General features: G+C 42.8%; 1 protein-coding gene across 1 annotated transcript; it reads left to right on the top strand.

The window, feature by feature from the left end:
- The first annotated feature begins 401 nt into the window (after nt 1-401).
- On the top strand, nt 402-27,392 carry LOC114786188 (voltage-dependent calcium channel gamma-2 subunit-like). Its single transcript, XM_028973080.1, has 4 exons — nt 402-2,157; nt 15,676-15,759; nt 23,443-23,583; nt 24,858-27,392. The coding sequence occupies exons 1-4, from the start codon at nt 1,932-1,934 to the stop codon at nt 25,442-25,444; spliced, it is 1,038 nt and encodes a 345-aa protein (XP_028828913.1). The 5' UTR covers nt 402-1,931; the 3' UTR covers nt 25,445-27,392.

Genomic DNA, 27,392 nt, shown 5'->3' on the forward strand with positions numbered 1-27,392 from the left:
AGCGTGCCAATTACTTGGGCTCAGATGCACAGAACCGGCGGTAACCGGTGATGACACGCTAATAATAATAATAATAATAAAAAAAAAACTTAAAATGAAGCCACATCTGGACGGTGTTACACGACTAGCTATACAGATATACACAAATATAGACGACTCATTAGCGTATTTCACAATTGTAGCGGTAATAAAATAATTTCACTCGACGACGGGCTGGTTAAAAAGGGGGACGCGCATCCTTATATCATCATCTCTCGACCATCTCGGCTCCGTTTTGCGTGGTGCATCTCTCTCTCCATCTCTCTCTCTCTGTCTTCATCCGACTCCCCAACCCCCCTCTCTCCGTGCCTCCTACCATCTACCCCCTCCTCACCTCTTTCACTTTTATCACAGCGTGCACCGGGAACGGGGAGGCGTAGCGCAAGCACCGTCGAGAGATTTTTTTTTTGCATTCCACGATTCTGTTCATTATTCTTTGACATTTTTTTTTATTTCGTTTTTGTCCGTGATTTCGATCTTCTTTCATTTTTTGGGGGGTGGGGGCGTGTTTTTTTTCCTCCATTGCGTGGTGCCACCGCTGTGAATGCAGCTCTATTTCGATTTCGGTTCTGGGTGTGATGTAGAGGCTAATCGGATTCGGATTGGGAGCCCCGGTGTTCAGCGACGCTGCTGGCGTGGAACGGTCTCGGCTGAGCCCCATCACCCACGTATTGGTCTTCTGCCCGGCTCCGTGTTGAGTAATGGTCGGCTCGCCGCGCTGGATGCGCCCTGTTATCCACCGATCGACTTCGGTATCGTTCCCTTTCGCAGCCGACTGTCCTGTTTTGCGGAGCACTTCCACGGTCTAGGGCCCACATATGGAAACTGGAGACCGGAATTTTAGGAAAAGAACGACTCGCTGTTTTTCAACGCCATCCTTTTTATTATTACTGCCTCATTTCCTTTTACACGGTTCTTCACTTAGCCTTTCATGGTTGCCTTATCGCCATATATATTAACCACGGCTAATAAGCATTTCTGAACCGCTCGTCTCCATTTATTCTCCTCGACGGTCGGCACCTCGGCTCCGGAACATCTCGCGTGGTTTCGTTCGAGCGCGGCGGCTCGCGGCATGGAGGCTGGACGCGCGTCTCGCTCACGCGTCGCTCCCACCAGCCGGGGCGAAGGCCGCCCGCGTTACGCGCCATTTTAACGGGATCCTACCATGGTCGCCAGTCACCCTCGCTCACACGCGGCAGTGCGCAAATCGCCGAGCGCCTCTCGGGCGCGTCTCTGGGAACGCGGCGACGCGCGCGTCACGCCGGCCGCCCCACGCGCGGCGCGCCGCGGCTGCTAGACACGTGCTAATAATGCGCGCGGGCGAGCGGCTAAAGGTCAACGGGACGCTGCACGCCGACGTTCGCCGAGCCTCGCGGCCGCCTCCTTCCTCCGCCGGTGCCGCGCCTGCGTCCGGGCGGGCCTACGCCAGGGGTTACGCGCGTTACGCGCGCGGATGCGTTCGACGCGCACGCTCCAAAGGACATTTTGTATAGCGGGACCGATTCGAGGCTCTTGTTAGTCCTTCGCTTTTTGTGGAAGACATAAGACTCGGGTTCTGGCACTTTTCCTCCTCCTCCTCTTCTTCTTCTTCCTTCTTCCAGGCTGTGACCGCGAGTACAAGCGGGTTCATTTTTTTTTATTTGCTCCCTCGAGCCCACACTTAACTAATACGGTTTTAAGCCGGCTCATCTGTTTTCCTTATTATTTATTCATGTATTCGTTTTTTTTGAAAGGACACTGATAGGATTCGGAGCGCTGTGGATTACCCCCCCCCCCTCCTCCTCCCCTCGCGTGTAAAGGCACCCCCCCCCCCCATTTCTGTCTCGAGCTGATCCCTCAAATTTACAAATATTTATTTCCTGTACATCAAGAGGAAAGGGGGTCCCCCTTTCATGGAATGCGGGAACATGGGTCTGTTTGACCGCGGGGTTCAGATGCTGCTGACCACGGTGGGCGCGTTCGCCGCCTTCAGCCTCATGACCATCGCGGTGGGCACGGACTACTGGCTCTACTCGCGAGGCGTGTGCAAGATCAAGAGCACCAACGAGAACGAGACCAGCAAGAAGAACGAGGAGGTCATGACTCACTCCGGACTGTGGAAAACGTGTTGCTTGGAAGGTAAGCGGTCCCCGGTGCCGGCGCTGACGTCACGGGCCGCGCGGTGCCGCTCGGATCGACCGCGTTTCGACACGGGCGGCCCGTTATATAAGCGCCAGATACGGCGCTGCAGTCGGCAGGGCTGCGAGTTGCACGCCGATTCCCGGCCTGACTAACGCAGGTGCACGGGATTTTTCATTTTTATTTTTTAACATTTTTTTTTTTTTTTTTGGTTGTTGTATGTCGCCAAGCTCGGTCCTGCTTTAGTTCAGGTCTGCTGTCTTTGCAGTGCAGTGTGCTCACCCAACCCTTGCATGGGAAGGAAGATGGGGGGAAAAAAGACAAAAGTCCGCCCTTTTAAGGCACAAGACAAGTTCAGTGGACCGACAATTGAAACAGAATGATCAAAAATGTCAACAAGAACGCACAGTGTGTGTTTTAAAAGCCGCCTTCTTGCGGCGGGTGCGTGGTATAGATGGAACAGCGCCGTGGATGCTCTACGCTCTCTGCCTCCCCATGCATGGATGCCTGTAAAGAAAATGGCATCTGTCGGCTTTTTGTAGGCCACGCATTGTGTTCAGGCAAATATGCGATGGGCCACGGTTGCTCCATTTTGCAAGAAAGTCAGGTTCCCATTCGTCTGCTCAGCTGTCCGGTGCAATGCCATTCTTAAATCATGCTTGGGTTTTGTGCACCCCATAGATATACACACACACACACACACACACACACACACGGGTCTGGTATCCACACAAGCTACAAGGAGCTCATGATTTACCAGCTAAAGGGTTTTTGACATTTAAAAAATACACCACACATGATTTTGGGGGGACCACCGCATATCCTTTGCTTTGAACATTTGCACCGTTTCTTGCCTGCATAGTAAACAGGCACGGGTCAATATGGTGCCGTGCGTGTGGCCCTATAGGCCGGGTGTCATTTGTTCACAAATTCTCTGAAGAATTGATTGGTGGTGCTGTCTGTGGGGATGAGACATGAAGAGCCGCCCCGCGCGGTTACGTAATCGCTGTCTGTATGGGCAAGAGACCAGTTGCCCAACTTTGACCCACTAGTAGTCAACGCCGCTTGGTCTTTTAAAAAAAAAAAAAAAGAAAATCTGTTTTACCGTCACAACGTGGAGTCACAGTCGAATTTGTTGAGATGCCGTATTTTGGCATGGCCTGCAGTGTGTTCTGTGACAGTTCATTATTAACCATCTGTTGTTTCTGCTGGAAAAAGAAGAGAGAAACAGTCCATGGCAGGGGTTTATGAGTCTCTGCAGCATGTTGAGCGGGTTGGTTTCCTCCTCATTCTGTCGGGCCGAACTTGAAATGTATTCCACATATTAAGCCAACAACTGCAAGGTCGCCTGCTCTCTGGCTCCTTGACTTAGACCAATCAGGGTGTTCGGATTCATACCAGATTCGGCTGCCGTGAGTAAAGGGCGCCTAATGTTTCAGTCCAGGGCTAGTTTAAAGTCTTGTCATTGTGAAAGTGATTGTCTTTGTCATTGTGATATGCATCCATCACCCTTAGTGAGCAGTGGGCAGCCATGACAGGCGCCCGGGGAGCAGCGTGCGGGGACGGTCCCTTGAACAAGGGGACCTCAGCGGAACCTTGATGGTTTGGGATCAGGCCGGACATGGGCTGCTGTGTGTTTGCCTGTTGGATGTGACGATGGGATTGCAAAATATCATTTTATTCATTGATTTAATTATGATTCCTTATAAGCCTGCGAGGTGCATTTTCAAGCTCTAAAATACGACGAGTTTCCTGTGGATGCTATTGAAGTCAAGATAAATCATTTTTCACCTTGAACAAGACAAAGCAAATAATTTGTGTTAACTGTGCTGTCCCAATTAGCTAATACTTTTTGGAAGCACTTTCATAATAGCTCTTTATCTACTGAGCACAGCAGGACATCGCTAATGGGGCTTGGTGTTTTGGGCCCCAGTATCTGAAGCCTTTGTGCCAAAGTGGCTTCTGATCCTGGGAAATAATACAGTTTGCCTTCGCTCTAATGCATCGACCCCTTGCCGACGACTTTCCCCAGTACTGTCTCCTGTACGCATGGGTAGCGGGTCTTTGTTGTGCCGGATTTTGTGAATGTCGGAACCTGTATCCATTACTGCATTTACTGCAGTAATGCGACGTGACCTCACAACTGTTACGGGTTTCCTCCCGCCATGCAAACTAGTTGAATTGGCGACTCTATAAATCGTCCGTGTCCCGAGTGCGCGGGTGAATGATGTCTGTGTGTGGGGCGGCTGAGTGTCCCAGGACGGGCTCTGGCAGCCGAAAAAACCCTGATTAGGAATAAGCGGTTAAGGGAAGCGAGCGAGCGTGTGAGTTACTGCATTAATGCGACGCAGTTGATGAATGGCATGGGGGAGCTGTCTGTGGTGCTGATTGCCGCAGCTCGGAGGGTTTCATCGCGGCCCTCCCGGTCTTCCGTGTTACATTTAATGAAACTCTTTCATATCTATCTACCAAACAAGACTCCGGGGGCGTCTTACAGATGCAGCAGGTTTAGGGGGGGATAATCACGGTCGCTTTGATTGATGTGATGCGAAGGCAGATTTATTATTGATCTACAGTGTGAGTTCATCACAGCACACAGGTACGGCACTTTCATCGCTTTAAAAATGCATGACGGCGCGCTCATTAGAGTGCAAGATTTTAAAATGGGACTGTTTCTTCAGATTGGCACCATGGCTAATTGCTGTACATATACATTTTGCGTATGCATTTTGTCTTCACGGCGAGAACTGAGAGTGGGGCCAAGTTTGATCGGCTACAACCCTCTCAAATTTACATTTACATCGCCTGCTATTTTTAGCCTCGGCTACGATCTATCTTTGTCTTACACAAAGAGCCAACGGAATCAATATTAAATATTGCATGTGTCTCTGTGTGTGGCCCGGCTGTGATAGAGTGGCCTCCGCAGCCGCCACTGCAGCCTGTCAAGTCGCCGGCTGCAGTCGCTCAATCAAAGCTCATGTTTACCGCGTCCCAGGTGCCACCTGAGACTGACACGCTGTGCGGCGCCAACACATCAATCACCGCTGAGATGTTAACATTTAGGCTACACACGTCGTACAGTCGGCGCACGCTGTGGACCCCAAGGTTACCTGCTGCGGGCCGCACAGACGGTGCGGTCGCAGTCACGTCGGGTGTTTCCCGCCCGACACAAAGTCATTTTCACTCCCGCTCGGCCTTGCTGTGAAGTGAAGGCCACTGAGATCACGTTTCTTTATTTCAGATTCACGCCGGGCAATTACATAAAGGCTTAAGTTATGCATGATAATAAATAGGCAATTGACTACATTATAATATCAACCCTTGCATATTAATCGGCGTAAACAATTACGGGGCTATAAATCAATTTAGCCGCTACCATAGTGTGCTCGCACTTGCACTGTGAATGTTTATCAACGAATAATTACAGTCATTTATTTCTTCATTAGCTATTGTCAGGCCTCGCTTTCCCATTATGCAGCTCTCTCTGAGGTGAAGATGGAGCCCGGCTCGAACGCCTTCCGTAGTGGAGTAGACATTGTAAAGATGATTATTGGAGGGGAAGGTCCTTTTTCTTACGTAGAATTCCTCGTGTGTGGGACGTACGCCATTAACACGGCCTGCCATTTATGAGCTCGCTGCTTAACCGACTCATTTACATTGCTATTAACTCACGTATATTTACAGTCGTTTGAGTAGATTTTCTTTCAGTCCGCCTGGATGTTCCCTGATAATTAGATAATGTTTTCTGTTGCGTTTTACTACGCTTTTTTTTTTTTTGGCCCCTGATGACCTCAGCATAGCTGGATGGAAAGTGTGTTGTTTGAAGTGTGTAGTTACACACCACACTAGGCACTCTGTGAGCATGCAGGTCTGGCTTCACTGATACACAGAACAGACAGATGAATGGACAGCTGGAAGTGACCTCATGCAATGTAAAATGGAACTTTTTATGAATAGTTTGGTCAGAATTGGTGTGTGTTTTTTTGTTGTTGTTGGTGTACTTGGTTTGTATTATGTGTAGAAATAGCACAGCTTGCATGTTTTGCAGCAATTGCATATTTTATGTAACAATAAAGTTTGCGTCTGTGGCGCTGATCTCTGGAATTTAAGTGGTTATTGTGGGGATTAAAGGACATTTTCTTTGTGCCTGTAATATAGCAACAGGATTAGGGAAACCCTGTTCTCTAGCACAGATGGATGAGCCCCGGCAATGTCCTTGTGTCCATGACATGTTCCCACCTCTAAAGATGCCACTTTGCGCTTGGTCAGAAAGGTGATGACAGGTCTTTCCTTGTCCATATGGCTACTGGGGCCATGACTTCAACAGGGTTGTAGTGTCTGTGAGTGCCACACGTCTGGCCACCCTTCAGTCACAAGTTATTTATGGTTTTAGTATTTGGATGTATAATTTAAAAGCTGGGGTCCCTTAATGTACTTTCCCTCTCTTTGCAGTGTAAATTATATAGATGTTTTAAAAAAAAGTATTTATTTAATAATTTAGTAGTAATTTTACATATAAACATGATAGCTTGACCACTGTCATTATCTTGGACATGCATGCACACGCACACACACACATATTACACACCTGTAATCAGAAGGTTGAATCCCATACCACTGAGGTTCCACTGAGCATCCACACACTGCCCCCCGGGCACCTGTCATGGCTGCCCACTGCTCACTACGGGTGATGGGCTAAAAGCAGAGGAAACATTTCATTGTGTCACCGTGTACTGTGCTTGCTATGCATCATAATGACAATCACTTCAGTTTCATATGCATAATATCTACAGATGTCATAACATGAAATGACAAAAAAATTTCTTTGTGGCGTTTAAATCTGACTGTCCTGCATTTCAGCAAGAGGTTTCTAGTGTCAGAAAAGGTTTTTGCCTTCTGTACAAAACAAAACCTTCCACATACCTCATGAATCAAATGAAAATAGATGTTCTTCAAAACAAAACCTACAAAATGGATGGAAGAATATACAATACTTCTCTTCAGTCAGCAAAAACACTGCGGTTTTAACATGAGCTCTCCATTCAGGGCCACTATAATAATGTGGACAGTGACTGTTTTAATAACTCAATAACATTAGGAATAATGACAGGGGAATTGATTCTGGGTTGGAATACATGCATGTGTTAATATCAATATTTGCCATTGGTAGTGGTTGAAAAAATCCCGATTTCTTTTACACACACATTGATGTATAGTGACTCAGGCCTTAATGCAGTGTGCGGCAGCTCACCAGGGCCCTTGTAGGAGGAGATACTCACATATAGCGTACACCTCAACCATTATGTAACACAGTTTATGCAACATATGCACATACATCAGCAGGGTATTCCCATCAGCAACTGAAATAAGAGAAGACATCCCTCTCAGATATCCCTCCGTCCAGTAAGTTAAAACAAATCAGGATGTGAACAACCAAATGCATGCCAATAATTGTCCCACACACAACATTGGTATTAAAAGAGCACTGATCATCCATTGACTGACACCGTGCCTGCAGCATACTCCTCTGGCATAACTTTACTTCTCAGCCACCTGCCAGTGATGCATCACATGTGACTTTGCCATGAACTGCAGACCTAGACGGCTGGTTACGTCATCCTCAGTGTTGACCAATGCAGCATCTCTGTCATCCTAGCTACTGTTCCACAGAGCATTCTGGAACCAGATTAGATGTGGGTCTGTGTGTGGCTGGGAAGGCAAAGAAGGCTCAGCTAAAGGCTGCTTCCATGTTCTGATTTACACATCTGCTCTACTGCTGCATAGTCATAAGAGAGATTCATATGATCTTTACTACTTTACATGCCTGCCATTAATATGTGCACTTTTGCTGCTATATCAGCACCTTCCCCACTGCCAGTAATTTCAACATGCAACCAGTTTTGCTCCACCACCACCGCCATGTGTGTGAGAACAAGTGGAGGTTTGACTGACCTCTTTTCCTATACAACATTTATTTTATTGCCTTGCAATTACAACTGAAAAATGTGCTTTTGTTTTAGTCAGTGAGGATCTAACGCGACAATCATCCACAATGGAAGCAAGTACATGTCTAATTAGAGTAATTAATCGTAATTGCTTAATGATATTGTGAGACTGCATCCATGGTTAAAACATTTCCTTCGTTTCCTTATAGACGACCACCTGCCATCACGTTTGTCTGTATCCTACGCCGGAGCTCTTCTGATGCATATAATGCGCTTGATTGTTTGACAATTTGACGTATAAATACACATCATGGCCATACGTATGTGTGTGTATTTCTATGTGTATATATAAATAGTCACAAAATAGTGAGGGGAGGGGGTTGTTTCAGTTGATTTGTTTTTAATGAGCCCCTGACCCTATTAATTTCCAGTTCTCAACAGTCTGAAATAAAATAAACTCCCACAACTCTCTGATGTGAGAATAATTAAGGAGGGGAGGTTGACTGCAGTGTCCCTGACCCCCTGTATTAAGGATCATTAAAAATGATGCAGAGAGGCAGCATTCTGAATACTGAGCACTTGCTTCCTCCTTTCACTTCTGCCCCCTCTCTCCCCTCGCCCCTCTGTCCCTCATTCTTTCAGCTCCGAAGAAGAAATCAATACACACAAACTAATCATTCTGCCAGAGGAGGTTTAAACAGCAATTGAGAGGGAGATGGGGGAGAGGAATGGGATTGCATGAGAGGCAAGGAAAAGTAATTGCAGTGATTTCAACATGTGTGTGTCTGATGAAGCCACGGGTCGTTTTAATTTGAATCTGAAATGTGAACGGCACAACAATATGTACAAGTGTGAATTCATGCTTGTCTTTACCGGAGTACAGTGAGAAAAGTGCAGTAGACGTCACTTTAAAGGCAGAGTTTCAGAAGGCTGCAGTGAATGGTGCTGGCCTACTTAGTGTATCGAATTTACCACTACAGCTCACTAAATTTAGAAAAACCCTGGCTATCCCCTTTCACCCTTTTCACAGGCATTTGCTCAATTATCTGGTAAGCATGTTCTCATGGTGTGTGTGGATCTGGCCATTTGCGGCCTTTTAACTTGCCGGAATTCTTTCTTTTTTTTTTTTTTTTTTTTGTGACCCTTATATTTGGGTTCCAAAGAATTTCCCAGTCGTCCTTTATTTTGCTCGAGAGACCGACGCATGGCTTTGAGGTACTCTCCGGAATTTGTTGCTTATTTCTTTCTTTCTCGTTTTTGGAGCTGCCATGCTGTGAAGCGCTGTGGTTTTTTTTTACTGTACTGGCGGCACTCAGGGCTGTCAGGTTACACAGGCCTGTGGTTACAGCGGCGTGCTGCAAAGAGACATGTTCAGGTGAAGGAGGCCGAGTGCTGTTGTGCTAACAGAAGTGTGGTCCCTGGGCAAAGTGGTCTGTTTTGTGCCATTATAGGCAGGAGATCCTCACCGGGCGATTCCAGCCCTGACAGTGCATGGTACCTAATGCCAAGCTGAAGTGGGCATTGCTGGTTGGCGAATCTTCAGTGCTGTCTTTAGCCTAAATTTAATAATACATTTTGACGAAATTGAGAACAAAAAATATTCCACATATTATCACAATGCATTATTAAATATTTGTAGTGTGTAGTGACTTAATTGGACTGGCACCACCATTGGGAGTTGTTTTTACCCTTGTATTATTATGATCATTAAATGTATACGTTTTATGCATTGGAGGGCCCTTAAATAGGTTATTTATGTCTTTTCACTGAGCTGCTAACCTCTGATCCTTAAGAGTAAATGAATATATTTCAGAGAAAAGCATCACGTGATTACATACATTCGTTATTTAATGCTCATTGCAATACACTGCTGTGAAGATGTATAAAGTGCATCCAGCTTTCACCCCAGAGGGGGGAATTACAGGACAGTCACAATATGATAAACGCATAAGGTATGACACCCAAAGCCCAAAATAGTCCACATTTGACGTCATAACTGAAACCTTCTATAAAGGGAGCGAGTGCTTGTGAGTATATGAATCATAGGCAGTACAGTGAGCTACACTCATTTGTGGCGTTGCAATGTGTTGGTTGCTGCTTCATGCAGCAGCATTTTAAATGCTGTCCCCTCAAGGCCTGCGTTTACGCTTGGATGAAGTTGTGCCTATGTAGCATTACTATATAGACTTCAGGCCTCAGCGACAGCTGACGTCAGTTTTAATCTACAATATTTATCTTGTGTCTTCCAAAGGCTCATAAAGCAGTTCTCATTTAGATACCAACTTGATGCTTTTTTTTTTTTTTTTTTTTTTTTTGCCTTTCAGTCGGTTACATTCCGTGTGGATATTTTTTCATTGTACATGTAGATCCTGACTAGTCTTTTTGACCCCCTGGATGTACCTTCTCCTTGTTTCTTGCACTGGTTTTGTGATTGGGCCTGCTGTCATCGACAGTACTTGCCATGTCCTGCCTAGACACCTCAGAAGGTACCGTGTACCTACGTCCATGGTTTGACCTTGCACACCCTGCAGCACAGACTTGGAAGTCATCCTACTAGGCAAGCTGCCAGGAGCCCTCCCAAAACTCTGGCATCCTCTCGTCCCGTCTTTGTCCTCCAAGTACCAACCACCTGTGATCTGAAGGGTTCATGAGTAGTGATCTTGTTCTGTAAGGGCTCATGGTTGGTAAATGGCTCGATCGCATCTGATCCAGTCAGTTCGAATGATGTCATCTCCTGGAAAGGAGAAACCTGAAGAAACCACATTCCCTTTACCCTAACAATCTTAAAGGCCCCCTGACATCACGTTTCTTTCTTTTATATAGGTGTTGGTGGTCCCCTAGTATTATATCTGAAGTCTCTTTCTGAAATTTTTTTTTAGGGGAGGTAACCTTTCCCCTTATGACCACATTCCCTTTATCCTAACAATATTAAAGGCCCCCTGACATCACATTTCTTTCTTTTATATAGGTGTTGGTGGTCCCCTAGTATTATATCTGAAGTCTCTTTCTGAAATTTTTTTCTAGGGGAGGGTCGTTAAATTCTCAGAAAAAGCATGAGAAAGGGGAGGTAACCTTTCCCCTTATGATGACATTAAGGGGACAAATTCCAGATCCGACCATCCGAGCTGCCGCTTTCTGAACGACTAAACAGAATGACAAAAAACTTATTCCATCTCAAAAAGGGTTCTTACCTTTTGAGTATTGCATTTAGTTGGTTTGAACGCCACAATATGTACTTTCAGGTGTACTGACTATATGATTTTCCCTCTGAATTTCCATATATGATACCTGAATAATACAGTCTATAAATTAGAGAGTCAAAATGAATAGATGTGAAATTATATGTTATTGGACCAAAATAGTCTATATTATTCTTGTACTGCAGTTTTGAATGCAGCAGTGACTCTGATAAACAGCACAATCGCAAATAAACATTTTTTTCTCACCATTTTTGTGGTGGATGAATTTTGAATGCTGCAGGTCTGAAGGAAGCGCAGGAAATATGCTGAGCGACATTAAATTAGAGCTGCTATCAATGCTGCAACATCAGGAGGTAAAAAAGAAATGGTGTGGTGTCAAGGAGCAAAGAAAATTGTATCAGCAGATCAGGCAGAGTGCATCTTCTGTAGTCGGCATGCCTTGTTGTACTTGTGAGGGTGATGCAGACATGATAGAGAAGATCACAATATATGATCATTGCACGCTTTCCAAGATTTGTTCAGTGCACATGCTGGTTTACTGAGTGCCTCACAATTAAAGCAGACTTTAACTCGTGTGTTCATTCCTTCGTCCAGATTTCTCCCCTTTTCTTGGCCACCTGCATCCAGTTTGCAGACTGCAGACCATTTGCTGGTCAGGCTGGCAGACCTCATAAGAAGACCAGCGCTATCAATAAATTATGTTCCAAATTATATGAAGTAAATAATTTACTTGCTGAACTAGCTGAAAAGTAGAAAGTAAGGCTCCATGTGCACTGACCTACCTTGGTTACATCTGACTCATCACTTCCTGGCACTGCTGTACCACTGCTGCATTGTCCACTGCACCAAGATGACCAGGGTTAGGGTCATTTTTGTGGTAAGGGTGAGTCCATCTGGGCCAATGCACTTGCCGTCTTAATTTTTTGTGTGTCTATACAGAATCATATTACCTGAATCTAAACACCACAATGGGCGTTTTGGACCTAATGTTCTACATAGGTCCTCTCATTCATTTGTATTCTCCTTGTTGCACCCTTTTAATTTGGCAAAGCAGATTGCTAACTACACAAAATGCACCCCCAAATTACATGTAAAATGTGTGCAGTCTATCTAGGGCAGTTTCCCTTGAAGAAAGGTCTTGCTGTTCCCATTTAGCCTTGTACAAGGGCCTAGTTTCACAAAGGGCACAAACCATTGCATTTTTTTTTACACATTTATATATATAAATATATATAATGTATATATGTAAAATGTGTAAAAAATGCAATGATTATATATATATATATATATACTTCATTTTATTTTTATGATATATATGTTTTGTACGTTTAAGATACCATGATTGTATATCAGCTGAAAGGTGGTGTTTCTGGTAGCATCCTGCTGTGACCTAGAGCCTGTACATTTAGTTTTCCCTGTTTAGTCACGGAGATCACTGATGTACATCAGAAAATGGGTCATGCAACATGACTGTGGCCCTGACTTCTACGTGAAATACTGTGGTGTGATATGAAGCTGCTGTTTGAAACAAGGATGAAACAAGACTTTCACAGAACCACTGGCTGAGGTTACTTGATGCTCACGATATATATATCTACAATGTCTTTAGGGCTTCTAATTTCTTACAAATGTCAGACTCTTAAGTAGTGCCCCCCACGATTATATTATTTTTATTGGCTGATTTTTGCAATATTTTGTGACTCTCTTCTTAAAGTCCATCCAATTAGAGAAGTACAAAATTAACATGCAGAAAAAATTATTGCGGGTAATCGCATTCCTCGCTCCCCGGTTCATCCACTAGTGTGAGTGGAAGGCAATTTTCTGGTCTCAAAAAGAGGACATGTCTGGGAAAAAGAGGACGTCTGGTCACGCTCCTAAATGGGAAAGGTTGACAATATTGACAATATTGATTAAAGGGGACAGTAAAGTGACAGCAGCGTTGTATGGGAATTGCATGGGAAATACTGCCACCAGCAGGTGTTCAGACTTTACCTGAAGGGTGAAGATTAATCAGTAGAATTGAAATGATGCAGCTCCATGAAAATATATGGTAAATTGCTGATTTGCAGGATTTGACACAATCGCAAAATTGCAAAAAACAAAAAACTATCATGAGCTTTTTAGAAACAGGTGGTCAAAGTCACTGAGAGTAGTGGTGGACCAACACGGGACAAGTTTACGTGAATTGATTCAGTTTTAGTGACTGGTCGCTGTCATATGGGGAGATGGTTTTCCCTTGAAGATTAACTGGTTTGTGAAGCACTGATTCTTTTTTTTGTTACCTTGATGAAGATCATTCACTAAGAGGCCCAAATCTAAGCTTTCAAACATCAGAGTAAATGAGAATTGAAGAATTCTAACAAGATTACAGACAGAACAGAACTATTTACTCACTTTCTCTTTGTAAAAAATATGTTTCCTCCTTTAAAATGTCAAGAGGTAGACATAAAATAGTATTGTGAAGGGCGGTGACTCTGGAGACCAAAGTCTTCTCATCTCTTTGTCTTTCCTGGCTCTTAAACAGTCTGGAGGTTTATTAGCAGACATGGTCACAAATTTTGGTCCAGTTAAGTGGCGACTAGCTGGGAATTATGTTGGTGCGTAATGTAACGCAAATGTGAGCTTTTCTGTTTTTGTCATAGAAGCACATTTCAAGCATTCGAACAATGAGTCAGGTCAAGATACTTCTGTATTGTCTTAGATATACATTGAATAAACTGTATAAAATATATTCCTAAGCCTAATTGTCAACTTCAAGAAATCACTGAAAAGCACTGAGCAGGGCAGTGGTGTGTGTGTGTGTGTGTGTGTGTGTGTGTGTGTGTGTGTGTGTGGTTTTGGTGGGTCTCTGCCAGTGCAGTCATAAATGATTCAGTTCCCCAGAGTATTTGCACATGTGTGTGAGCGAGAGAGGGGTAAGTGCGATGCGGTGTTATTTATGCATGCACTTTTGTAGTACCCTGAGTCTTTTAGTGCTTTAACCACGGAGTGTGTGTTCAGAGTGTGTGAGATTGCTGCATCAAATGCAGAGCAATATAAAATATAATGTGAGAAAGGAGAGGAACTGTATTTATAATGAATGTAACATGTAGGAACAGATGTGATAAGAAATGTTTGTAGTTCGGCAAATGCACTTGAATGTAGAAGAATGCTTGTGTGTGTGTGTGTGTGTGTGTGTGTGTGTGCATGGGAGAGCAGGGTGGTAGAAAAAGTTACAGAGCAAGAGCAGGGAATGAGGGAAGACATTTTAGGCTTTCTATCCATTTGATTTGCTTGCCTTTCATCAGTCATTAATCAATTACTTGTTTAATTATCTGTTTAATGACACTAGAGGGCATGTTAAAAACAAACAAATAAATAAATAAATAAATACTCTGTAGGCCTGAAGGAAAACTGCCATTCACCCACCCACTTCAGTAAAATGGCTCTTCGTGGCTTCGTGAATAATTTCCACATAAAACAAAATGGGAAGTACTGACACTATAGTACTTGAGTGTCATGCGATGAAATTGGCCCATTTCGGAAACCAGCAGCAGCTTAAGGCTGAATTTGCAGATAAAATAGTGTTGATCTTAGTGACATTCTATGATTTATTTGAAAGGCGAAATGCCATTTAAATGAATTCATTACATGGTGCTGTTTGGTATTTTCACATTGTAGACATACAGAAAGTCTGAATTTTCCACCTGGCAGAACCACCAAAATCTTGGTAAAAACCTTGTGAATTACATTAAGAATTCTTAAATACATTAAGTACAAATTCATTTTGAGTCTTATTAGTCTGCTCTTAACCAAACAGCACTCATTAAAAATACCTTTGATTTTATTTCATATTCATTCCATTTCACACAATTTTTGGGTGGGTTTATAACACCTATTTGCTTTGTACTGTTAATATGTTCTTTTCCAAATTCACTTAAGGCGTTTAGTCACAACATTTACGACATAAGGCATTAGGGCCCATAGCGCCCAGAGTGTCTTAGGGAGAACACACAACAAGCTGCCAGTAATTCTCCAGTTAGTAACTCTTCTTTCTGAGGATGTATCCGTGTTTGGTGATGCTGATATTACTGTCCAAAACCAGTTGGATCTGAGATTTGGTGACATTTTCATTCAACCATCAACATAGGCACTCTACACCTGCCACTTATCATCCTTCCCTTGAGGAGAGTGGACTAAAGCCGTGCAGAAAAATATATTCACTTTATGCATAACTTTTTTTTTTTTTTCAATTTGTCTTTTTGGTTTTGTTTTAAATATGGTCACTGTAGTGCACACTCATTTCCTGTATTTGTCAAGTTTATGGTGTTGCTTTAAAAAAAAAATTGGTTTCCATTTGGTTTCCAACTCACTTTTGTTGTCTCCTTCTCCAGGTAACTTTAAAGGGCTCTGTAAACAGATAGACCACTTTCCTGAAGAAACAGACCGTGAAGCTGATGCCGCTGACTACTTTTTGCGTAAGTTCACTCTCCTGCCAATTAGCCTGCAAATTAGGCCGCTCTCATCTATAAATACTTCAGTTGTGCCTATATGGGTCAGGTCTCTTCTGTTACCCAATCAGCAGTGCCATAAACAAGTTGACTTACAGTAGAAGCATTAAACAACGCATTTAACTACTGTGACAGTCCATTCACTAGCATTGAGCATCAAAGAGGTCAAATGGGGACACGAGTCCTGCAAGGATTTCAGGCACCATTGAGTAAACCTGTGTTCCAGCTATGGTTTAGGAGCTCAGATTGAAGCTATATAAATACACTGCTCAAAAAATAAAGGGAACAGAAAAAGACATCCAAGATCTGATTGAATTAAATGAAAATTCTTCTTTGTTCTTTGTTCTTTGCATAGTCGAATGTGCGGTCAACAAAATCACACAAAAATCGATGGAAATCAAATTTATCAACCCATGGAGATCTCAAAATTAAAGTGGAAAAACACACTACAGGCTGATCTAACTTTGATGTAATGTCCTTAAAACAAGTCAAAATGAAGATCAAAATGACCTCCCTACAATGCCTGGGCATGCTCCTGATGAGGTGGCGAATGGTCTCCTGAGGGATCTCCTCCCAGACCTGAACTAAAGCATCCGCCCCATCCTGGACAGTCTGTGTTGCAACCAGTTCAGGTCTGTCAATGCCTTTGTCTTGCGGGAACTGCTGACACACAGCCACATCAGGTATAGCATTAGGCGGAACCGCACAAGCATAAGGTCTAACAAGAGGTCTGAGGATCTTATCTCGGTACCTAATGGCAGTCAGGCTACCTCTGGCAAGCACATGGAGGGTAAATACAGTAATAATAATTAGATGAATACCAATGTCAGCAGATGCGTTCTGATGTTTGCAATTGAACTATGCCGGAACCCTTACAGGACACTGCATTGAAAAATGAAACAAATGGTTATTAAAGACTGGTTCCGGTTCTATTTACCAATGAAAAGCACTATAATGGTAGCGTCAGAACTGGACCATGGAGAGATGGCATAGATTAGCAAAGATTTACACTTGCCTTGCTCAGCGTTCTAATGATATTTGCAATTTAACTATGCTGGAACCCTTGCAGGACACTGCATTGAAAAATTAAACAAATGGTTATTTTAGTTGCTGATGATCACATGAATGGCTCGAAGGTATGGAAGTATAGGACGAGCAATTTAACCTTTTTTGTTGTATCTCAAGGAAAGTTATTTGTTATCATCATGGATGAACACATTCATTATTACTTTAATTAGGGGTGTGACACAATGCCTTAGATGATTCTGCCTCGACATAATCGGTTATTTCATAATGATGTTTCTTGGTGATTTTCTGGCAGCGGCAGAAAAATTCTCGTTAAAAAGTAGTGCTGATAATGACTGTGGCTGTCTGATCTGAGTACAGCGCCGCTCTGGGTAGGAGTTTCAAGCTGCACACTGTGACGTATTTTTGCGTCAAAAACCATGCAGATTGTTCAACGCTGAGCTCTGCGGCCAGCGCAGCGCGAACCTCGTTTGGTCTGAACGTGAGTTTAGATTTTCTCTAATGAGAAGTAAAACGGTCTGTGTTCAGTCCACTCTCACCTGACTCCACAGACATCTGAATCAGGCATTTTTCTGCTGTTTGTGGCTTCAGGTTTGGGTCGGCGTGTAGTGGAGGAAAAGTAGGCCCACCGGGAAAAAAAGAGAATCTTGCTCTGTATTTATCATGTTTACAGCATGTCGGTAACCGCTCGTACATGAGACGGGGACATTACACGTACCAAACGTTACTGCTTTTATGTAATACAAAATTAAATAATAAAAGGACCGCAGGAGCTTGGACCAGTCTGCTTGGTTCCTCTGCTTGGTGGAGAGTCGATCTGCATCAGGACCGGCGCAGATGACTAACTCCGCCCACAGCATAGTGCCGTGTGCATTTAAAGGAGAACTACCAGTATATACCACTGTTACAAGGCCACAGTTTTTCTGCTCATTGTAGAAAATCAAACTGTCCACACAGGCATACGAGACCTTAACTCTTGTATTGGAAAACATCATTTGACCATGTAGAGAATTTATGGGATGCATTGATATCGAGGCATTGAGAATCGTAATCTAGTGTTTGTCAGTTGAGGAGATGACTTATGGAGTTACATCTTTACCAACGCGTTTACACTTTTAAGTAAAAAAAAAACTTTTGGATGTAAAGAAAAAGTCTTTATTATTGCCAGCTTTGTTCAAATGCACCTGCCATCTTTGGCAACATTAGAAATATCCCAAATGAAATGGTGAGAAATTTAAGTTGACTTAGTTTTCCTGGAATTTTCACAAAAGTTGTTATCTCGAGGTCATGGGAAAATTTAATTGTGATCTCGAAATAACAACTCTTGTTTTCTCAAGATCACGGGAAAACTGAATCATGATCTTGCAGTAACAAAACAAAAAAAATTGAAATTGCATGTCCTCTAAGGACTTCCACACAAAGGAGCTACTAATGATGTTTCAGTCTCAGCAGCGGCCACTGTGGGACCTACATTAGCAATTAAAGTAAACATCAGCCCCAACATGGTAGTCTGGGAACGGGCCAGTAGTGGTCACCTGACTCACCTTACTCATGTTTCAATTATGTGTTTGGCTCCTTTTGTCTTACTTTTTCATGTTCCATATTAAATACCTTGTTCGGTTCATCTTGGCTTTTGACAGGACTCATGTTCCATAACTTGCTCAAAATTGGTGCCTTCTAAATGTCTTTCAGTGTCTGCCTCCCCTTTGTGCAGCATTGACACTGACATACTGACATTTTTATTACAACCCAGTTATGAAAATCACAGCTCAGACATTATTCAGAATATTTAAGGAACGCCGGTAAAAGAGAAAGGATATCCTGTGTGTCTTCAGCAGAGAAACCAGGTCTGGCAGCTGTCAGGTTGTCCCTTTCAAAAAAAGAAAAAGATAAAAGTGTCATGGTCAAGTCCTACAGATTTATTGAACACCTCTAAATTGAAATGAAGCCAGGGCTTTTTCTTAAAAATAGACATTTCTGTGGTCTGTTCTGTGCCTATATATTATGTAGCAGTGACACTGCTACAGTGAGGATACTGCTCTGTTTCAGACACTGAACATCCTTTTCAAACAGAGCAATGACCTAGATCATACAGCTGTTATGACCTGATAAAGGTCTGAAGTGCAGATGAATTGTTGTTGATCTCATAGAATATGACATACTTTTGTCATTCCCTGAAGCAGTATGAATACTTATTGCACTAAAAGATGTTATTAATTGATATCAGTGTTTAAATACATTTAGATATGGTAGTTTTTTTCGACAACATAGTCATTCATCCTGTAATGTAACATCAGAAATCACACTTTATAAAGCAAACCTTTATTTTGCAGGGGACAAGCAGGATTGACCATCTCTACCATATTTTAAAAAATAGCCCATGTGAATGCCACTCATATGTTTTTGGCAATGGAATTTTGCTGTTGCAGATCAGGAGTTCATACACACAGCCTCCTAGAATCATGGCAATTCCATGTGTAGTGCAGTGAGTATCAGATAATCTTGTTAAAAGAATAAATTAGATTGAAATGGAACTGTCAAGACAGGACTAGCAAAAGACTGGTTCCGGTTCTATTTACCAATGAAAAGCTCCATAATGGTAGCTTCAGAACCGGACCATGGAGAGATGGCATAGATTAGCAGAGATTTACAGTCAGAGTTAAGTGCCTTGCTCAGGGCCACAAGTGGGGTTTGATCCTGTGACTTTTGTGGTCATCTGCTTCATAGGCTCTTCAGAGATTTTATAAAGTCTTCAGCTCTTTCAGGAACAGTGTTGCTTTGGTTACAATAGAAGAACTGACAAAATATCACTCAAACTATAAGGCATAGTACATGTAGTGTATATAGAGTACTGTTCAAAATGTAGGGTAATTTAGACATGTCCTTGTTTATCAATGAAAAAGAAAGGTTAATAAAAATTATATTCATTGACAAGTTTGAAATAATGATCCTGAAATTTGGTTGTTGGAATGTGTGGCTTACAATTTAGTAAACACTTTTTATGATGTTTGGTAATCTGATCCTATAGTTATAAGATTAATTTATGAAGGTCTAAAATGATTAATCAACATATGAAGGCTACTGATTTGATTATTGTTGCAACTGTGAAAAAATGAACAAAGAAATAAAACTACAACAAAGAATCAATATCCTGCAACATCACATAAGTAAAATAATATAGTCAGATTATAATTTCTGATTTGTTTGATAAGCACATACTTAAGGCATTTTTAATAGTAGAAAAGTACAATACATTAGTCAACAATTAGTCAATGACATTTATAATAAAACCGAGCAAATGCATATTAAACTCTTTAGCCCTTTGCACATAATTAAAATTAAATTATGCTTTCCCAACTTACAGTGATTTGTGGCCTGTCTTTTAGTCTTTTATTGACCAAGTAATTCATTGTGAAATTACAGATTGCAACATGATTTGCATTCTCAGCATGACAAGGTTGCATTTTCCCTGATACTTTGGGTTTTCATGTAATCACTGTCTCTGTCCTCCACTGAAATAAAAAACGATCTTTCTTCTTGCTTCTATTCATAGTGATATTTTTCCCATAAATACGTTTAGGCTAAATATTTGGGTGAGAATTCTTCCATTTTAAAGTCTGCCTGCTGATTGTGTAACTGGACCAATTGGTCGTTTGCCTTCACTCAGCCTTTGTGACCGTAGAACTCCCTCTCTCACTGCCACTTGTTAATGGTTATATCCTGTGCAACAATGTATGTTGGACCCATGGGTGATCCCAATACACCCCAATACACCCCTCAATACACCCCCCCAACATAAAACATATTAGAAATGATATATTAACCTATTTTATTGTAAAACATGTTGTTGAAACCATACTGAATTTAACCAGGTAAACATATATGGGGCTTTCTGCTGTCCTTGTCCATCTCCCATCAGTGTTAATTTTGCACGCCAGTATCAACACCCATCCTCCAACCCGAGGATCAGCCCAATGTAAAGCAATAGACATTTTAGTACGCGCATTCCCTTTGTATTTTATCGTGTGATTTCGCACAATCCAGTAAAAATAAATCATGACATAATGAGCTTGTATTGACAATATTATATATAAATGAAACGTGGTTTATTTGGAAGAAGCCCATCCCTCTTCCCTTTAGACAGGTGTGAGACTTCAGCCCAGCAGCAGGAGCAGTAAGCAGGCACACCGAGGACCTGCTCATATGGTTGTGATAGAATACACAAAGATGCTATTTACCTACATAAAGTGATCAAAGTCCAGAAATAAAATGAGTCAAAGGGGAGCATCTCCAGCTGAATGAAAGAAAACGAATCCGCGAGAAGAGGCATTTAGAGTGAAGGTGTGTATGTGTGCACACAGCTCCGGAAGCTCTCTGAAGAAATGGATAAGACATCAGGTTTTGAGACTCTACTGAACATTATAGTCGCAGCAATGTGAGGAGTAATGTGTAATGAATGTAATTAATGAATCAATATAAGGAATATGTTTCATTTGATTAATTTGTTCTTTTTAAGTTCAAAGCAGTTTGTGCCACACTACCGACTGGCCAGTAAAACAAATCTAATGCAATTGTTCTCACTTTGCTCCTTTTCATAATGTTTCAGTGGTTAATTATGTCATACATCACAGATTCTAGCTCTACTGTCGTTCATTCATCCATTCCATTCCATCTCTTTGTTGCATTAATTATTACGAATTATTGCAGTTGAGCTAATTAAGAATTAACTTAGTTGCTGAATAATAAAGTAGACCTTGAAGGTGTCACATTTTAGAGCTGTGTGATTTCTCAAAATAGTTTCAGACAAATTGGTGACTGTTAAAAATTGCATTAAAAAGTGTTTGTGAAAATGTTCCTTCTATTATTCTTCAGAAGCAAATTTCTTTTCCAGATGCTGTGCTCATGACTATAATCATTTTGCGTAAAGAGTGATTTAAGGGGTTAAAGTGCTTGCATAGAAATCAACTTTTTTTTTTTTTATTTGTGACCTATGGTTTGGAATTAATTTCACATTGTGTTACCTATGAGAATTCCCCCATGCATGGGTTTAAATGCTGGGGGGGACAGAGGGGACATAAATGCCCCCCCAAAACCCCATAAAACACAGATTTTTCCTTGGAACAATAAATTCATGTTTGTTGAACGCACAATACATGTTGTGCTACTTAAAAACACACTATTTGAGAGATATAATCCTCAGTGGTTCAGTCCAACGATCTGTTTCTCCGATGGGAAGGGCTGCTGCTGCTCGCACCCAGAGTGCGATGCGAGGTGCAGAGCAGAGCGGCGTGTGTATATAGTTGCCTGGTGAGTTTTTAATGCATTAAAACTGGTTATTTATCACCGCACTTGTTCAACAAGCACAACACAGGACACCTAACAGCTACAGTTCAGCTCCTGTGGCATGTTTCATATAGACAACATATATTGTTTAGCTTAAGCAGCGCAATGTATAAAGTGAAGTGATTGTCACATGTGATACACAGCAGAACAGCACACGATGCACACAGTGAAATTTGTCCTCTGCATTTAACCCATCACCCTGAGTGAGCAGTGGGCAGCCATGACAAGCGCCCGGGGAGCAGTGTGTGGGGACGGTGCTTTGCTCAGTGGCACCTCAGTGGCACCTTTGCGGATTGGGAATCGAACCTGCAACCTTCTGATTACAGGACCGCTTCCTGAACCGCTAGGCCACCACTGCCCCATGTATTTGTATACAACCATGTATTTACATTTACATTTACAGCATTTACATTTACAGCATTTATCAGATGCCCTTATCCAGAGCGACTTACAATCAGTAGTTACAGGGACAGTCTCCATGGGGCAACTTAGGGTTAAGTGTCTTGCTCAGGGACACAATGGTAGTAAGTGGGATTTGAACCCGGGTCTTCTGGTTCATAGGCGAGTGTGTTACCCACTAGGCTACTACCACCCCTACTAATTTAAATTAACGCTGGTTTAAGGGAGAAAGATATTTGATGTTAAATGAGACTTTTAAGAATGTGTCAGCAGCACATGAAACAAGCCTTTTTTTTATGTCTTGCTCGTGAAGTACTCCTGAAGATTTTACTGTCTAATGTCCCCACCCAACAGTGATGAGGGTTTATCTCCCCTGCCCCCACGCGGATGTTCCAGAAGTGCTGGGGCAGGGCGGCACGGAGGCCTGCTAGTTTCGAGAACACTGACTTCCCGGCAACAATTTTTGGTGGATTATTGTCTTTTCTGTCTGAAACGAGAATTTGCTGTTTGTTACTTACCAACAGGAAGCGAGCGAACAGGAAGGGATAAATGAACGTCACTGTCACGTATCTTGCTGTGTGTACTTGCTGTGTTCAGACGTTGTCAGCCTTGAGTTGCGCAGGATGGGGCAAAAAATGTAGGTCTTGCAGGCCTTTACAGTACAAATCTGTAAATGGTGGCCTCCTTCAAATCCCCGAGGTTAGACACAAAAGGAGTGGTGAGGCAGCTCTCTCTTTCATGCTCCTCTGCTTTTCCATTTGCACTTCATCTAACATTTGCAGTTTGCAGTATTGCATTAACAATAGGAACCGTTCTGATGTTCATCACTCTCGGATCCCGCGGTGCAGATTTGTTTTTGTGCTTGTGTGTGTGCGTCTGCAGGTGCGGTGCGGGCCTCCAGCATTTTTCCCATCCTGAGCGTCATCCTGCTCTTCATGGGAGGACTGTGTATTGCCGCCAGTGAGTTCTACAAGTCACGCCACAACATCATCCTCAGCGCAGGGATCTTTTTCGTCTCTGCAGGTGGGCAACCGTATTCGTCCTGGTGAGATTATGCCTGCTCGTGAATTTTGGTTTTGGGGTTTCTGGATTATTGCTTTTCAGGTCACACTTGAGGTCTTTTCACCCCCCGCCTGTCATTTCTGTTACTGGCGCTCACTCACTTACTCACTGTCCTTAACTACTTAGTCCTGTTACTCAGGGTTGTGGCTGCTGGAGCCCAGGGGGCACACACACACACACACACACACACACACCATTCGCTCACACACTCACACCTATGGTTACACGGGGAGAGCATGCAAACTCCGCACACATTTGAACCTTGGAGGATGTGAGACCACGTGGCTGACCACCGCGCGGACCTGGATACTGCAGCCGCCACGTACTAATTGCGATTGACCCGAGTCTGCAGTGGACGTGCCGATGTCCCCGGTTGATGGCCGCAGTACCAGTTGCCTGCCTTTTTCAGTTTCCCTCAGTAATAAGAGGCTCTGTGCGCTTACTGCGCTTGGACGTGGTTCTGAAATAGGGCACGGCAAAGACGCAGGCTAAAAGCCTAATACTAGGCCATCTCACTCACCATGACCAAATTAGATCCCTTGTAGCACTAGTTTGAGGTGTGAGAAATTTCTAATTCCTCTCCCTTTCCTGATCCTGTTTCTAGGCTAACTCACCCGCTGGGATTAGCCTGTAAAAATAAGATGTCCTTTTCTACTGATTCAGCATCTTCGCTCCCCTGTCATGTTCTCATGACTGAAATGGCCATAAATTAAGTCAAGAGCATTTACAGTTCCAGGGCTGACGAGAAAGTTACAAAAAATTAACCATTGAAATACATAAACAGCCCCAGTAGTAATTTTGTGATAAGACACTGTAACGTTTAAAGTTTTAAATGATCACATAGACAAACACAACAGTAAGGATTCTCCGATCAATTGGAGGATGTGAGGCCACGTGGCTGACACGTAGCTGTGGCAGGCTGTCAGTCAACAAATACTGAATCCAATCATGATTTATCATGTTTATATCATTTATTAGTGTTATATCATTTGTTAGTGTTAAATACTAAAGTGTGCATGCAAGTTTCAAATTTTTCAAATCTGCACGCACTGACAGCAGAAACATTTCCTTTTCTGTGATTTTTCTTTTAAAAAAAATTTATATTTTCACTCATTTGAATAGAATTTTTCTGCAGTTGCATTAATTATGCAGAATTATGCAGTGGGTGGAATAAGTCCCACACTTTGAGATCACCAGTCACGGGTTGACCTGCTAAGTCTTTCTTGTTCCAACAGGCCTGAGCAACATCATTGGCATGATCGTGTACATATCAGCCAATGCGGCGGACCCCTCCAAGAGCGACAGCAAGAAGAACAGCTACTCTTACGGCTGGAGTTTCTACTTCGGCGCGCTGTCCTTCATTATGGCAGAGATGGTAGGCGTGCTGGCTGTGCACATGTTCATAGACCGGCACCGAGAGCTCCGGGCGGGGGCAGCCAGGGGGAGAAGCAGGGTCCCTGGCGGTGGAGGGGCTGAATACCTTCAGGGCTCAGCCATCTCGCGCATCCCGAGCTACCGCTATCGCTACCACCGCCGCTCTTCGCACTCCTCATCGCACTCCACCAACCCCTCGCAGTCCCGTGACTCCTCTCCCGTAGGGCTGAAGGGCTTTGGCACGCTGCCCTCGACTGACATCTCCATGTACACGCTAAGTCGCGGTGGGGGTGGGGGTGACACCCTCAAGGCCTCTCATGCCACACCCAGTGCCACCTACAACTCAGAAAGGGACCACAACTTCCTGCAGATCCACAACTGCATCCCCAAGGACCTGAAAGACTCTGGTCACAGCAACGCGGCCAACCGTCGCACCACCCCTGTTTGAGGGCTCATCATCACCACCACTGCGGAACGATGTGAGGAGAAACGGATCAGGGGGTGGATGCAAGGTGGGGAGAAAAAAAAAAAGAAGAACGCAAAGAGGGACCCAAGACAAAAAAAAAAAAAAAAAAGAACAGCTGATGCTTCCATGAATTTCCATGTTTGAAAAGAAGAAAAGCAAATGAAATAAATATATTAATACTTAAGAAAGATATTAACCATAATACATGTTTTTCCTATCCTCTTTTTTAAGGGTTTTTGAAAGATGTTTGTAAAGGTTTGAGTGGTGAGAGGTGCGTAAACGGCATGAAAGGTGGGGAAGCAAGAGACTGTGGGCAGAGGTCAAGAAAAGTCTCATTTCTTCACTCGTAGTGCAAAGTGGAGGTTCCGCACTCACCCTTGCCCCCCTTCCATCTACGCCCTTCTCTCTCTCTCTGTATTCATCAACCTCTGTTGGCTGAAGGATTTCTGTCCCCAGCCTCCCGCTTTTCAATTTTATTGTCAACCACTGCATCCGTGGAATCCAGTGGAGATCTGATGGGCCCAGGTTTAAAGCGAAAATATATAAATAGATAAAATATACAATTCTATAGGGTTCACCCAACGATGTAGAGATTCTGTTGCCATCTTCAGGTCCATCAGTGGTCTGACCACAGGATGGCATCGGGCTGAAGACTTTTGATTGGTGGATGTGGGTTGAGAATGGTCCACAGTATTCATAATGTCTGGGTTTTGTTGCAGTGCATTTGTAAAGTGGGAACCCCTAATGAGGAGCAAATACAAAAGCCAAAGTATGTGTGTAAAGGGAAGTGGCTGTTAATATATTACTGTAACCAAGGGGGGGGGCACAACTCAGACCTCATGATATCATGAACATAGCCATGATGTGGGAAATTCATGAATTAACCTTTGCTTTTAACAGGTAACAATCTTGGCAACAGTCAGCTATTTAAAAAAAAAAAGGCAAGACCTGCATTTATCCGCTCTGTTGTTTCACCCACGCCAATCTCTTTACCCTATTTTACCCTTTATCCTATGTCACAAAAAAAATTGAAAAGAAATACAAGTTCCATGGTGGGAGCTTAACAATGACTTGTCTTTTTGGACTGCTTATAAGTACCTTGTGTTTAAGGGGAGAAAGGGGGGGCAGAGTGTCGATTATTGGAGTTGAATTGTGGGATGTGGAAAAGGGTGAGAGTGGGAAGAAAATCAACCAATAAAGAAGAGAAGGAGATACCACAAGGGACTTTTACGAGTAAAATACGGAAAAAAAATATGCATGCTAAGACAGAAATAAAAATGTTTTTGATTTTCAGACATGTACATTTTCATAAATGCTATTTAAGGATAAGAGATTCGAGAGAAAACTTTCAGTATTGTGTCTATCTGGGGTAAATCAGAACAATTGTTTTTGTAATGAAAAAAAAAAAAAGATTATTTCTACATATATGAATGTCATTTATTTTCAAAGTCTCACTCTACCTTTACTCTAAATTGTCATTGTCTTTTTTTTTTTTTGTGTTCCCAAAACACGGCTCTCAGTCAAAAGGTGCCAAAATTAATTTGATGCATTGCTCAGTCATCTCCATGTGTATTGATTATGGCAATTTATTCTTTACTTTTTAACAATAATAACATTTCCTATATTTCAGAGGAGTCATGCTTTCTCTTTATTGCTCACTGTGAATCAAATGGCTGTATTTTAAGGGCACTATCTATTATCTTTATTTTTTTCCATTACATTATACAAAACCACATGGGGCCATCTGTGTCTGTTTAATTTACAAGTACGCTCTGTAAGTCAGTGGTTTGCATTTCGACCCTAACCTGCACATTTTGGTACATTCACTTGCTTCCATTTCTGATCCTGACAGCCGTACTCTACAAGTGCAAAGTCTTACGTGCGCTTGTCTTAATGCCATTAAAATACAGCCTTGCGTCTGTTCCCCTGA

Source organism: Denticeps clupeoides, chromosome 3 (assembly GCF_900700375.1).
Source record: "Denticeps clupeoides chromosome 3, fDenClu1.1, whole genome shotgun sequence".
Classification (NCBI taxonomy): domain Eukaryota; kingdom Metazoa; phylum Chordata; class Actinopteri; order Clupeiformes; family Denticipitidae; genus Denticeps; species Denticeps clupeoides.